This window comes from Podarcis erhardii (genome assembly GCF_964252035.2).
Source record: "Podarcis erhardii genome assembly, chromosome: 6".
Taxonomy (NCBI): domain Eukaryota; kingdom Metazoa; phylum Chordata; class Lepidosauria; order Squamata; family Lacertidae; genus Podarcis; species Podarcis erhardii.
Window position 1 is genome coordinate 7,647,505 of NC_138510.1, and position 12,618 is coordinate 7,660,122.

The 12,618-nt window shown below is 46.4% G+C and overlaps 1 protein-coding gene across 4 annotated transcripts in view; it reads left to right on the forward strand.

Annotated features, from left to right (window-relative positions):
- Positions 1–12,618, forward strand: part of MYT1 (myelin transcription factor 1) — a 175,484-nt gene that overhangs the window by 56,496 nt on the left and 106,370 nt on the right. For all 4 annotated transcript variants that reach the window (XM_081867541.1, XM_081867542.1, XM_081867543.1 and 1 more), the window contains exon 2: positions 7,255–7,355. In XM_081867541.1, coding sequence (XP_081723667.1) covers positions 7,255–7,355 — 101 coding nt within the window. The remainder of the gene's footprint in view (positions 1–7,254; positions 7,356–12,618) is intronic.

Genomic DNA, 12,618 nt, shown 5'->3' on the forward strand with positions numbered 1-12,618 from the left:
AATTCAGATGCAATTTTTTCTCATCCTCTAACAAAAATATGTACCTTGTCCCTAAGATCAGCTTCCATACTTAAGAACTAGGAAGCAGTCAACGTAACGTTTAAAAAAGGATCCTGGCAATTATGGGCCAGTTAGCTTAATGTCTGCCCTGGAATGACTGGTGGAAATGGATAAAATAACCAAACATATAGAAGAACAAGGCTTGCTGAAGCAGAGCCAGCGTGGCTTCTGCAATGGCAAGTACTGTTTCATAGACATAGGCATTATTTGAGATTGTCAACAAGCATATAGGTAGAAGTGATCCAGTTGACATAGTGGGACTTTCAAAACCTTTCAGTAATGTACCTCACTAAAGGTTTCTGTTTGAGCTTAGCGGTCATATATATTCTTGTAGAAAGATGTGAGACAATCTCTGCCTGCAGACTCACAGTAGAATGGGCAAGATAAGAAGAGGTTGCTGGATCAGGCCAATGACCGATCTAGTCCAGCGTCCTGTTCTCACAGTGGCCAACCAAATGCTTGTGAGAAGCCCATAAGCAAGACCCAACGCAGGAACAATCTCCCTGCCTGCAGTTTCCAACAACTGGTGTCACAAGACATGCTGCCTCCAACAGTTCAAGTAGAACATAGGTAAAGGTAAAGGGACCCCTGACCATTAGGTCCAGTCGTGGCCGACTCTGGGGTTGCGCTGCTCATCTCGCTTTATTGGCAGAGGGAGCCGGCGTACAGCTTCCAGGTCATGTGGCCAGCATGACTAAGCCACTTCTGGCGAACCAGAGCAGCGCACGGAAACGCCGTTTACCTTCCTGCCGGAGTGGTACCTATTTATCTACTTGTACTTTGACGTGCTTTCAAACTGCTAGGTTGGGAGGAGCAGGGACCGAGCAATGGGAGCTCACACCATCGTGGGGATTCGAACAGCCGACCTTCTGATCGGCAAGTCCTAGGCTCTGTGGTTTAACCCACAGAACCACCCGCGTCCCTACTACAAGAGTGGGGAGGGAGTTATAGCTGAGAGGCATGCTGGAAGATTGGGGAAGTGTGAGAGCTAGCAGATAAGGAGGTTCCAATTCGCACATTAGTCTGGATGGTGTGGCTCAGCTCAGCCCCTTTCAGAATTTGTAGCCAGCAAATTGCTCAAACACCCCTAGTTGAGCACCCTCCCCCCTTCCTTTTTAAATGTCAGCCAACTGAAATAAACTTGTTGCCTCCTAGAAAAATAATCCAAATGAACATGTTTGCAGTATGATTCTACCAGAGGCGAGTCTGTAGCCTTGCAGAACCCAGTGGGAAGTCACAGCTGATGTTAAAAGAGCAGTGGAGAGCAATGAAATGGACTCCCCCCACACACCCCACCAGGCTGTGCCCTGGTGGAAGACCTTGCACTTGTCTTTCTAGCCACCCTCCCTCTCCTTTGCCCCGTGCCAGCGGATTTGAACCAGATTACGCTCAGCTGTCAGCGGAAAACACCTCGGAGGCATGTTTCTGCTGAGCTGGGAACATCCGTTCTACAGCGAAACCGGCACAAGATCTGACCCTCCTGAATCAGCAGCTTCTTCTCCCACCAACCCACACACTCCCCCCTTCTTTTGATTAGGAATGAGAAGCAAATTTCAGAAAACACTTGCCCTGTGTTGTCAAAGGGGTGAGTTGACTGTTGGAAAAACCATACAAGGAGGGGTCTCTCGCGTGTTTTGCACCTATAGCCGGAGCTGCATTTATTTCCTATTTTAAAAAATAAAGGTAAACCGTGCCTGTATAAATTATGCATACACACAGTTTGCATATTTATTCTGGTTTTTCCTAGGCATGGAAGGGCACTGAACTCACTCACTCCTGTCACTGGGAATCACATTCAGACAGTGCTCTCTGGCAGTGGCCCACACACATTGAAGCATATCTTCAGAGGCATAAGAGCTAGAAATCTGTGAAAGAAAGAAAGAAAGAAAGAAAGAAAGAAAGAAAGAAAGAAAGAAAGAAGCTGAGAACACAGTAGCACACTTTGCAGTTCTATTGCATCCTTGTGGAACTGCAATGGACAGACTATTGCCTGGTACCTCTGGTAACTGACTGAGACCTCCACGTATAGAGCGGTATATACCGTATTGGCCTGAATATAAGCTGCACTCGAACATAAGCAGCACCTTTAAAATTCAAGCAGGGGGGAGAGACAATACCTGAATAAAGCCGCTCCCTTAAAATTCCTCAGGGACTCACACCTGTTCCGTTTTACTGTATGTCTGTTTCAGCAGCAATATCGTATAAGCCAATTTTTGTAAGGTCGTGATTTTAAGCCACACCTTAACTTTTCACTATCGGAATTGGGGGGGGGGTGAGGCTTATATTCAGGCCAATACGGTAAATGCAATAAATAATAATAATGGCCAGGTGCAACAGTAACCACAATAAATATTCATAAAATGCACTGCTTTTGCTGTTCAACCTTGTATACCTCAGGTCTTTTGACCTGGTCATGACTTCCTCCCACTGAAATCTCCAGTCTCCTTTCACCTTACCTGGCAGTGGAGGGGAAAAATCACACCCATAGAAACCTTTTCTGGCACAAGGGGAAAGGGGTAATTCGTCCCTATGCACAACACACAGAGGATCATGGGGTGCATTCCTACTGTTTACTTTGTACAAGTTATGGGACTCTTACATCATACATTTAAAGTACTCTTAAAGGTAAAGGGACCCCTGACCGTTAGGTCCATTCATGGACGACTCTGGGGTTGTGGCATTTATCTCACTTTACTGGCCGAGGGAGCCAGCGTACAGCTTCCAGGTCATGAGGCCAGCATGACTAACTTCCAGGTCATGAGGCCAGCATGACTTCTGGCAAACCAGAGCAGCGCATGGAAATGCTATTTTCCTTCCCGCCGGAGCAGTACCTATTTATCTACTTGCACTTCATGCTTTCGAACTGTTAGGTGGGCAGGAGCAGGGACTGAGCAATGGGAGCTCACCCTGTCGCGGGGATTCGAACCGCCAACCTTCTGATCAGCAAGCCCTAGGCTCAGCGCCACCCGCGCCCCTTGCACTCTTATACCACTTTAATAGCCATGGAGAATCCTGGGAACTGTAGTTTGCTGAGCACGCTGTAGCTCTGTGAGGTCAGCACCCTTTTAAAAAAAAAACTACAGTTCCTAGCATCACCCATGACTGTTAAAAGTGGTATAAGAGTGTGTTAAATGTATGTGCTCCTGGGAGTTTTTCCAGAATGGTCAGTTTCAGGACCTTGGATAGCTCTAAACAGACCCCCCCCCCTTTGGCTTAAAAGTTTAACATTCAGTCTGGGGGCAAATTCAGACCGAAAGCACTTATTCATGCAGCACAAGCAAGAGTGTCAGCCTATGGAACTCCCTGTCACAGGAGGCAGCGATGGCACCGATTCTGATGGCTTTAAAAGAGGATCGGGCAAATTCACGGAGGAGGAGAGGGCTATTAAACTCGGTGAGACTTACCGTACTTTTGAGTCGATATGCATGGGCCTTGCATTGTCAGACACTGCACTGCACAATTTCTTGAAGATTCAACTGGGAGACGCGTTTTAGTCTCATGTGAATAGTACTATGGTGGATCATACAATGATGTTGATGATGATGTGATATTGTCACCCTTTGATGCATATATAATTGACATCTTTTTCCACATATTTCATAGGGTATCTTTTCTGCCTGCGTGTGGGCTTTCCCCCCCTGTAGTTGAAAGCTGCCGCGCTTAATTGCCCTTTGTTTGTTTAATCTTTTTCTCCTCTCCTTCGGAAAAAAGCCCCGCATCTATAGTTTCTTCCATCCCATGTGAATATTATTTACTTAAGCAAAGCAGTGAACGATGCCTGGAAAATTCAGCTCTTGAAGCGTGCATTTAATTTAAACCCTAACACAGAATGTTAAACTGTGTATTGCACCACTAATGGCTAATCATTAAAACCTATTAATTGAGGTTTAACAGCTGTGTAATAGAGATACACGACTCTCACTCCCTCAGTAAATATGATGTAATATCTGACTGGGATAAAAATGATGCCAAGCGGGGGGTGGGGGGGCAGATTCATTGCTGAAAACTAACAGCATAGCTATCCTAATGGGAGACCCATTTCCCTGCTTTTCCCATTTTCTCCATTCTTTTAAACAAATTGTATTTTAAAATTTGAATATCGCTTCTGAAAAACAATAATAATGGCCCATCACCATCCCAACGGACTTCCAGCCTGCTCCGTGACACAATCTGAAATTTCTCATCCTTACCTTCAAATCTCTCAATGGACCTGCTCCTGCTCATCTTTCCGACCTGTAGCTCAGTCCTGGAGAACACGTTTTGCATGCAAAAAGGTTCCTGGAGGACAAGGAGATCGGCAGTGCTGTGTCGAAACTGGGCCTCCCAATTTCTCACAGGTTTTGTTCCACTACCAAATAAGCCTGCATAGGAAGATCGGAAGCTGCCTGGTTTGGAATCAGACTAACTGGTCTGTCTGAGTCAGTATTGCCCACACTGGCTGGCAGCAGCTCTCCAAGGTTTCAGGCAGGAATCTCTCCCAGCCCTCCCTGAAGATGCCGGGCATTGAATATGGGACCTTCTGCATGCAAAATAGCTGCTCAGCCTCTGAGCTATGGTCCTTCCATTGTCCTTCCATTTTTCAGCCCTGCTCTCACTTCAGTATTTCTTTGGAATCTTTGTGGGTGCAAGGTTTGGTGCTTCCCTTAGCCCTGTAAACTGGGCAGGGCATGCATGTCTTTCTTTCCAACAAACATTTCCCCAGCACTCTGTAGCTTTTTCCTGGCTGCCTGTGTTTCCTGATCTCCTTCCCATGGGCAGAGTTCACCTCGCAGTGTCTTACCCTGGGCTTGCACTGAAGTGTGGACACCCAGGAAGGCTGCAGAGTGCAGGCCACTGGCAATGAGGTTTCCACCATGAAAGAGAAGGCGCTCACAAGCCACCCTCCACCACCTCAAAGTCAGGCAAGCCCTACACCCCACCCCGTGCGAATTTCACCAAAATTCCATCTCTCCTTTGTTAATTTTCAGATGAGATTTCTGTTCTCATTAACCAACGGAGAATGAACTAAAATTCTGGATGTCTGCAAAGAGAGAAGAGGAGACTGTTCAGTAAGGTTCAACTGCAGTGCAGAACTCCACTCAAAGGAGTTCAGGTTTGCAACATTAGGGGGTGCCTTACACACAGAAGCTTTCTTTCAATGGGCTCAGTTCACACGTTCTCCAGGAATTACTGAGTGCACCAAGATGATTGACAAATCCCTGTCCGTCAGCTGGTGAGCCACCAAGTGATGGCTTCCCTGCAGTTATCCCAGAACTTTTCCATGTCCTCCCCAACATGTGCTTTCCGGTGGATGTAATTAGCTGCCAGCGAGAGAGAAATCAAGCATGCGTGAATCAAACCATTGTGTGAATGAAATATCAAGTGGTGTGTGTGTGTTTATCAGCCCTGGGCTTTTAAGCAGAAGCCTTGGGACTTTCTGTACTCTGTAGCCTTGACTTAATTTTGCCATTCCATGTTCTCAAGGTAGCTACATCCTTCCCTGTTGAGAACAGTCCTCTGCCTGGCAGTGAAGGGCAGTTGCCTTCCTTTGCCTGTGACCTCTTTGTCAACATTTAATATGTCTTGCTATAAATCTGCACATTGGGAGGACAAATTAATACCTTGAAGGTTGCTGCTGGTGGTTTTTTTTTTGCCACGATCAGGGCAAAGCAAGTTACAGGGATGTCCCTGTGAATAATAATAATAATAATAATAATAATAATAATAATAATAATTCACAGCTTAGGGTCCCTTTTTTATTGTGCATTTGTCATGATTTGTGAAAATGATGGTATCAGGGCTGTTATATGCGATTCCAGACTGCTTGTACCTGTAAAACCTTCAGGGAAAGCCATCTTGCTTCCTTTCCACAGCTCTGGCATCTGAAGGTAGAGCTGGTGGTGTCCCCCCACCTGGAATGCTGGAGAGCCACTCCCAGTCAGATTAATAATAAGAATAATAATTTATTATTTGTACCCCACCCATCTGGCTGGGTTTCCCCAGCCACTCTGGGCGGCTTCCATAAAAACCAAAAATACACTAAAATATCACAGATTAAAAACTTCCCTGAACAGGGCTGCCTTAAGATGTCTTCTGAATGTCAGGTAGTTATTTATCGCTTTGACATCTGATGGGAGGGCGTTCCACAGGGCGGGCGCCACTACCGAGAAGGCCCTCTGCCTGGTTCCCTGTAGCTTTGCTTCTCGCAATGAGGGAACCGCCAGAAGGCCCTCGGAGCTGGACCTCAGCGTCCGGGCAGAACGACGGGGGTGGAGACCCTCCTTCAGGTCTACTGGGCTGAGGCCGTTTAGGGCTTTAAAGGTCAACACCAGCACTTTGAATTGTGCTCGGAAACGTACTGGGAGCCAATGTAGGTCTTTCAAGACCGGTGTTATGTGGTCTCGGCGGCCGCCCCCAGTCACCAGTCCAGCTGCCGCATTCTGGATTAGTTGTAGTTTCCGAGTCACCTTCAAAGGTAGCCCCACGTAGAGCGCATTGCAGTAGTCCAAGCGGGAGATAACTAGAGCATGCACCACTCTGGCGAGACAGTCCGCGGGTAGGTAGGGTCTCAGCCTGCGTACCAGGTGGAGTTGGTAGACAGTTGCCCTGGATACAGATTAGATCAGGGGTCAGCAACCTAAGGCCCATGCGCCACAAGCGGCCCATGGGGGTCGTTTAACTGGCCCACAAGCCACCCCCAAACCGAGCTGCCTGCTCAGCGAGTCCCCACACGCTGCGCTAAACCGGCCCAGCACGGCGCGAGGACTCAATTCTGCGGTGTCAAAAATTGTGTCTGGACGTGTACAGACACCGGAGATCATGTCTGTGCAGACACAGATGCCGGAAATCACATCTGCGCAGGCGCAGGCACTGGAAATCGCGGGTGCGCTCGGGCGCGTGCACATTCTGGCCCACAGAGGGATCTCCGCTGGGGTGAACTGGCCCAGGCGAGGTAAACCTTGCCGACCTCTGGATTAGATAATACTGAGCTATATGGATCAATTTTCTCACTTGGTATAGCGTCCTATGCTACCCTGGTCCTATGTCCTCATGCTATCCTGTCCCTACCTGCACCCCACCCATGTGAACTCTGATGAACCTCCATTGACTATCCTCCGAACTAAGCCTCCCAGAGAAAACATCACTAAAGTGGTGCCAGAGGCCTCCCTAAGCTGCCTTCGTTGCTGACGCCGTCTCTTTCTCTTAAATCCTTAGAAAATGAGTTCCGAGGCAAACTGCTGAGTCAAAGGTGGACCCGTGGAGAAAAGATCAGCAGTTGCGAGACAGCCAAAGGCCTCCACAGCAGGCACATCAAGGTGAGGTCCTCCTTAGAGGGAAGCATCAGTAAACTCACAAAGCTAAGATACTGACACCCTGGTCCTGCTCTGCATTAATTACCAGGAGCACCAGCAGACAATGGGGGCAGGGTTTCCCCCAGAAATAAGACATTCATTGAAGCACTTGCTTGTTGAATTTGTATCCCATTCTTCCACCAAATGGTGCTCAAAGAAGTGAAATATGATTTTAAAAAATACAATAAAATGCAATGATGCAGGAATAAGATGGGTCTGCCAGTGACTATGAAACAGGAGAGGGGGAGCTTCGAGGTTCCAGAGACATCTCGCTGGTTGTTTTCAAAATACGATGCTGGACTAGGAGGACTTGGTCTGATTCTACAGGCAACTGGTAATGCTCACACACAATAAACACTGCATTGTCACTCTTTCTTGAACTTTTCAACAGTCCAGAGAGGAAGTTGCAATCCCCAATACATTGACCTGGGACCAAGTCCCACCACAGCTGTCAAAGTTTCCCTTTTTTTAAGGGAAATTCCCTTATTCCGAATAGGATTCCTTGCAAGAAAAGGGAAAAGTTGACAGCTACGAGTCCCACTGAACTCCAAAGGGCTGGTCTCTGAATTACTGTGTGCATTATTGCACTGTCAATAAGGCTCCTCCTCAACCCAGACTAAACTTGCCTCACTTTGATACTGGTGTCCATTCTTCCTCTGCTTACCTGCCCCATGAACTGAATAGCCCTTACCAGGGGTTTTGTTTTTTTTTGGGGGGGGGGGTTGCATGAATTCACACACTTAAATATATATATATATATATTGATTTAAAGGAAAGCGGTACAATGAAAAGATTGCACAACTACAACTGTTATTTAGTTTTGATTCTCAAAGGAGAAATAAAATTAAAGGACCCTGTGTCTCCCCCCCCCAACCACCCGGGGAACAAAATGCAGAGGGATCAATATTTTGAGCAGAAAGAGAAGGTGTTCAGTAGCACCTCCCCTTTTACCATTCCTCCACTCCCAGTTGCAGCCTCTGAGGGCTCACCTACACTTATGATTGTGCTATGCCTAGAAGCCACAAGTCCAAGCAGTCTTCCACTTGACCCATACTTTCTGGGCATGGGTCCAAGTGGTTTCCCCCATGTCCCACTTCTTTTCCAGGGAAAACCCACTCTTTAGCAACAGATCAGAACAAGTGGCAATCCAGGGAAACTCCAAATTGCCTGCTTGCTCTGAATGAGCAGTAGAGAGTGCTAAAAAGGGGGAAGCAGCAGGGGAAGAGGAATGGTGGATAATCCTTAAGGCTGGTTATTGAGATAGAGATAGAGATAGAGATAGAGAGAGACAGAGAGAGAGAGAGAGAGAGAGAGAGAGGAGACTGAGGTTGCTTCCAGGCAACCTATTTATTTCACATTGGTCCTGATTTGCTTGCACAAAGTTTGCCTGGAAGGTAATATGATGCCCATTCTATATTGAGCATCCATTCCGATTGGTTTGCTGGAAGGTTATACAATATTGCATCTAGCAATTGTGATCCCACAGTTCCTAGTGCATTTCCCTGTCACTTTCCTTCCTGCAAACAGTCAAGGGGCTTTTCTTTTCTTTTTGGAATCGGGTCTGCCGTGCAAGGATCTCGAATCTGCTTTAATTGTGCAGCCTAAATTTGCTGATATGCAGTTGAATCCCATCAGCAAAAGAAAGTAAGTGGTCTGACTCTGGCTCTCCCCACCACTGCGTTTCATCTAGCTTGGCCCTAACATTGCTTGAGGCCCTGCATTTACGCTTGGCTTGGGGAGACTGTTTGCCAACTCCCTAAGGTAATTTGCTTCCAAAATAGGTTTATTCACCAGTAAAAAGAGAGATAATAAATATCAGCAAGACAAACCCGCGAGCTAAGGAACTAACACAAAAGGTCTAAGATACAGACTTGTCAGAAAGAGACTCCTGACAGGCCAGGTGAAAGGCGAAGTCTTTTGGAACAGCTAAATGAATTCCTTCATTCATTCCTTCATTCATTAGCAAAGCAACCCTAATTAGAAGTCTCGGTGAAAGGAAAGCAAGTTTTAAAAAGAGAGTGGGTGTTGTTGTGTTAACACAGGAGGGTATTTAAGGAAAGCGACCCAGCTGCAACTTTTTGAAAAGGAGGAAAGGGGAAAGGCGGAACTGTCAAAAGTTCAGGCTAAAGTCTCTTGCCAGAAGATTAGGAGGCTTTTATGAAGGGATGCTTCCGGCCTTATCTTGGTCCTCCTGAAACACGGAGCCCTGTGTCCCCCTGGTAACAAGGCATCATCTTGTGGTAGTTAAAGCAGGCTCAGTTTAAGACAGCTGAGCCAGCCTGTATCTAAAGACCTGCTGCCAGTTACAGAGCAGAAACCTAACAGGGCGGTTGTTCAGCCTGCCAGAATCCAAACCCTGAAAGGTCTCCTGTTACTTTAAGAGCTGCTGAGGAAGGCCACGCAGGGACAGGTGTGGCTTTTGCTCCTCACAGGGCTGCATTGACAGGGGAAGTTGCACCTGGTGGGGTTTTCCTGCTCTCTTCTGTGCAGCTCTTAAAGGTACAGAGGCTTCTGGGCGCCTAGTTTCCGTAGAGCTCTCATCGGGACATTAAGGTTGGTTAATCAACCTAAATGATGATGATGATGTCTAGTCACCAATAGTGGGCCCAATGGCGAAGAAGGCTATTTCTGCATGTGCTGTAGAGGGAAGTGAGGGGCAGATGGGGCTCGTCAACCTGGGAAGCCAGCCTATCTAGGATAATAATAATAATAATAATAATAATAATAATAATAATAATAATTTATTATTTATACCCCACCCATCTGGCTGGGTTTCCCCAGCCACCCTGGGCAGCTTCCAACAGAATATTAAAATACAATAACCTATTAAACATTAAAAGCTTCCCTAAACAGGGCTGCCTTCAGATGTCTCCTAAAAGTCTGGTAGCTGTTTTTCTCTTTGACGTCTGATGGGAGGGCGTTCCACAGGGCGGGTGCCACTACCGAGAAGGCCCTCAGCCTGGTTCCCTGTAACTTGGCTTCTCACAGTGAAGGAACAGCCAGAAGGCCCTCAGTGCTGGACCTCAGTGTCCGGGCAGAACGATGGGGGTGGAGACGCTCCTTCAGGTATACTGGACCGAAGTAAAACTCTGGTCCTAAACATCCACTGCCTTATGGGACATCTTTGGGAGAAGAAAAGACCAAGGAGTAAAACAAATCTGGAGTGTAGTAGCCTTGCAACCTCCTTCTGGCAACTCCAGCAGCCAGGTTGGTACCCAATGTCTTGCTCTGCTTTCCTTTGAATTTTTATTCAGTTTTCTTTTTCATTCATTACATACATCTCATATGCATAACATTTACTACGCATTCATTCCTTCCTCCCTCCCCTCCTAGGCTTCCCCCAACTTCCGCTTCTGGTTTGTTTCTCCTTTCACCCAACTTGCTACCTCCTAAAAGAAAAAGTACTAATAACATATTTATACAATAACATCTAACCTAAAAACATAAAGATGAAAATAAGTACACCGTATTATTTCTCTATCTTCTACACATTTTCTAATACTAATGATGTGAATGTTTATTTAAATCCTGCCATCAAGTCTATAGACTTTCTTTGTTTCTGCAAATATAATATAAACGGTTCCCATTCTTTTTCAAAGTCACTGTTGTCTTTTTCTCATAGTCTCTCTGTCACTTTTGCCAGTTCTGCATAGTTCATCAACTTCTCTTGCCATTGTTCTTTAGTTGGTGTTTCTCCAGTCTTCCAGTTTTGTGCAATCAACATTCTCGCAGCTGTAGTGGCATCCATAAATCAAGTCCTCTTTTCTTTCGTTATATCTCGGCCTAAGATACCTAGTAAAATGGCTTCTGCTTTCCTTTGGACCCCATCAGAGAGGCGGGAGGGGAGTCTTGTCATCTGGACAGCCCAGGACCTCCTTGCACACTGCCCAGGTGTGCACCCCAGGGTGCTGTTAACACGGTGGTTTGGCTTCACTCCAAGAGGCACACGCCGTTGCCTCTCGAGACAGACAGATGCCAATTAAAAAAACAAGGCTAGTCCCTGAATCATCCTGCCAAGTGATGAGAGTTTTGCCACACATGTTCCACCTCCACTATTGGAGGTAATATGTGTTTGAATGCAAGTTTCCAGGAATCACAACTGGGGAGAGGGCTGCTGTTGCATTCAGGTCCTGTTTGCGGGCTACTCGTGAGCATCTGGTTGTTCACTGTAGAACAGGATGCCACTGGCTTGATCCAGCAGGGCTTCTCTTATATTCTTTTGTGCATAAAACTTCAGATTTTGTTGTTGTTTAGTCGTTTAGTCGTGTCCGACTCTTCATGACCCCATGGACCAGAGCACGCCAGGCACTCCTGTCTTCCACTGCCTCCCGCAGTTCTGTCAAACTCATGCTGGTAGCTTCAAGAACACTTTCCCAACCATCTCATCCTCTGTTGTCCCCTTCTCCTTGTGCCCTCCGTCTTTCCGAACATCAGGGTCTTTTCCAGGGAGTCTTCTCTTCTCATGAGGTGGCCAAAGTATTGGAGCCTCCGTTTCAGGATCTGTCCTTCCAGTGAGCACTCAGGGCTGGTTTCCTTCAGAATGGATAGGTTTGATCTTCTTGCAGTCCATAGGACTCTCAAGAATCTTATCTAGCACCATAATTCAAAAGCATAAATTCTTCGGTGATCAGCCTTCTTTATGGTCTACATCACTACTGGGAAAACCATAGCTTTAACTATACGGACCTTTGTCGGCAAGGTGATGTCTCTGCTTTTTAAGATGCTGTCTAGGTTTGTCATTGCTTTTCTCCCAGAGATCATTCTATCATTTTTGAGATAGCATCCCAGTACAGCTTTCGCCACTCTTTTGTTGACTATAAGGGCCACTCCATTTCTTTTACGGGATTCTTGCACACAGTAGTAGATATGATGGTCATCCGAACTGAATTTTCCCATTCCCGTCCATTTTAGTTCACTGATGCCCAGGATGTCAATATTTATTCTTGCCATCTCATTTTTGACCACATCCAGCTTACCAAGCTTACCAAGGTTACATTCCAGGTTCCTATGCAATATTTTTCTTTACATCATTGGACTTTCCTTTCACTTCCAGGCATATCCGCAACTGAGCAACCTTTCGGCTTTGGCCCAGCCGCTTCATATATTAGTGAAAATAACATGCAGAAATGCGTTGCACTAAGGCGACACGCTCTGCAAAAACGTGTATGCTAGTGAAAGCTGCATGCAAGTATGTGTCTGTTATGAGAAATTAGCCCTAAGATCTTCA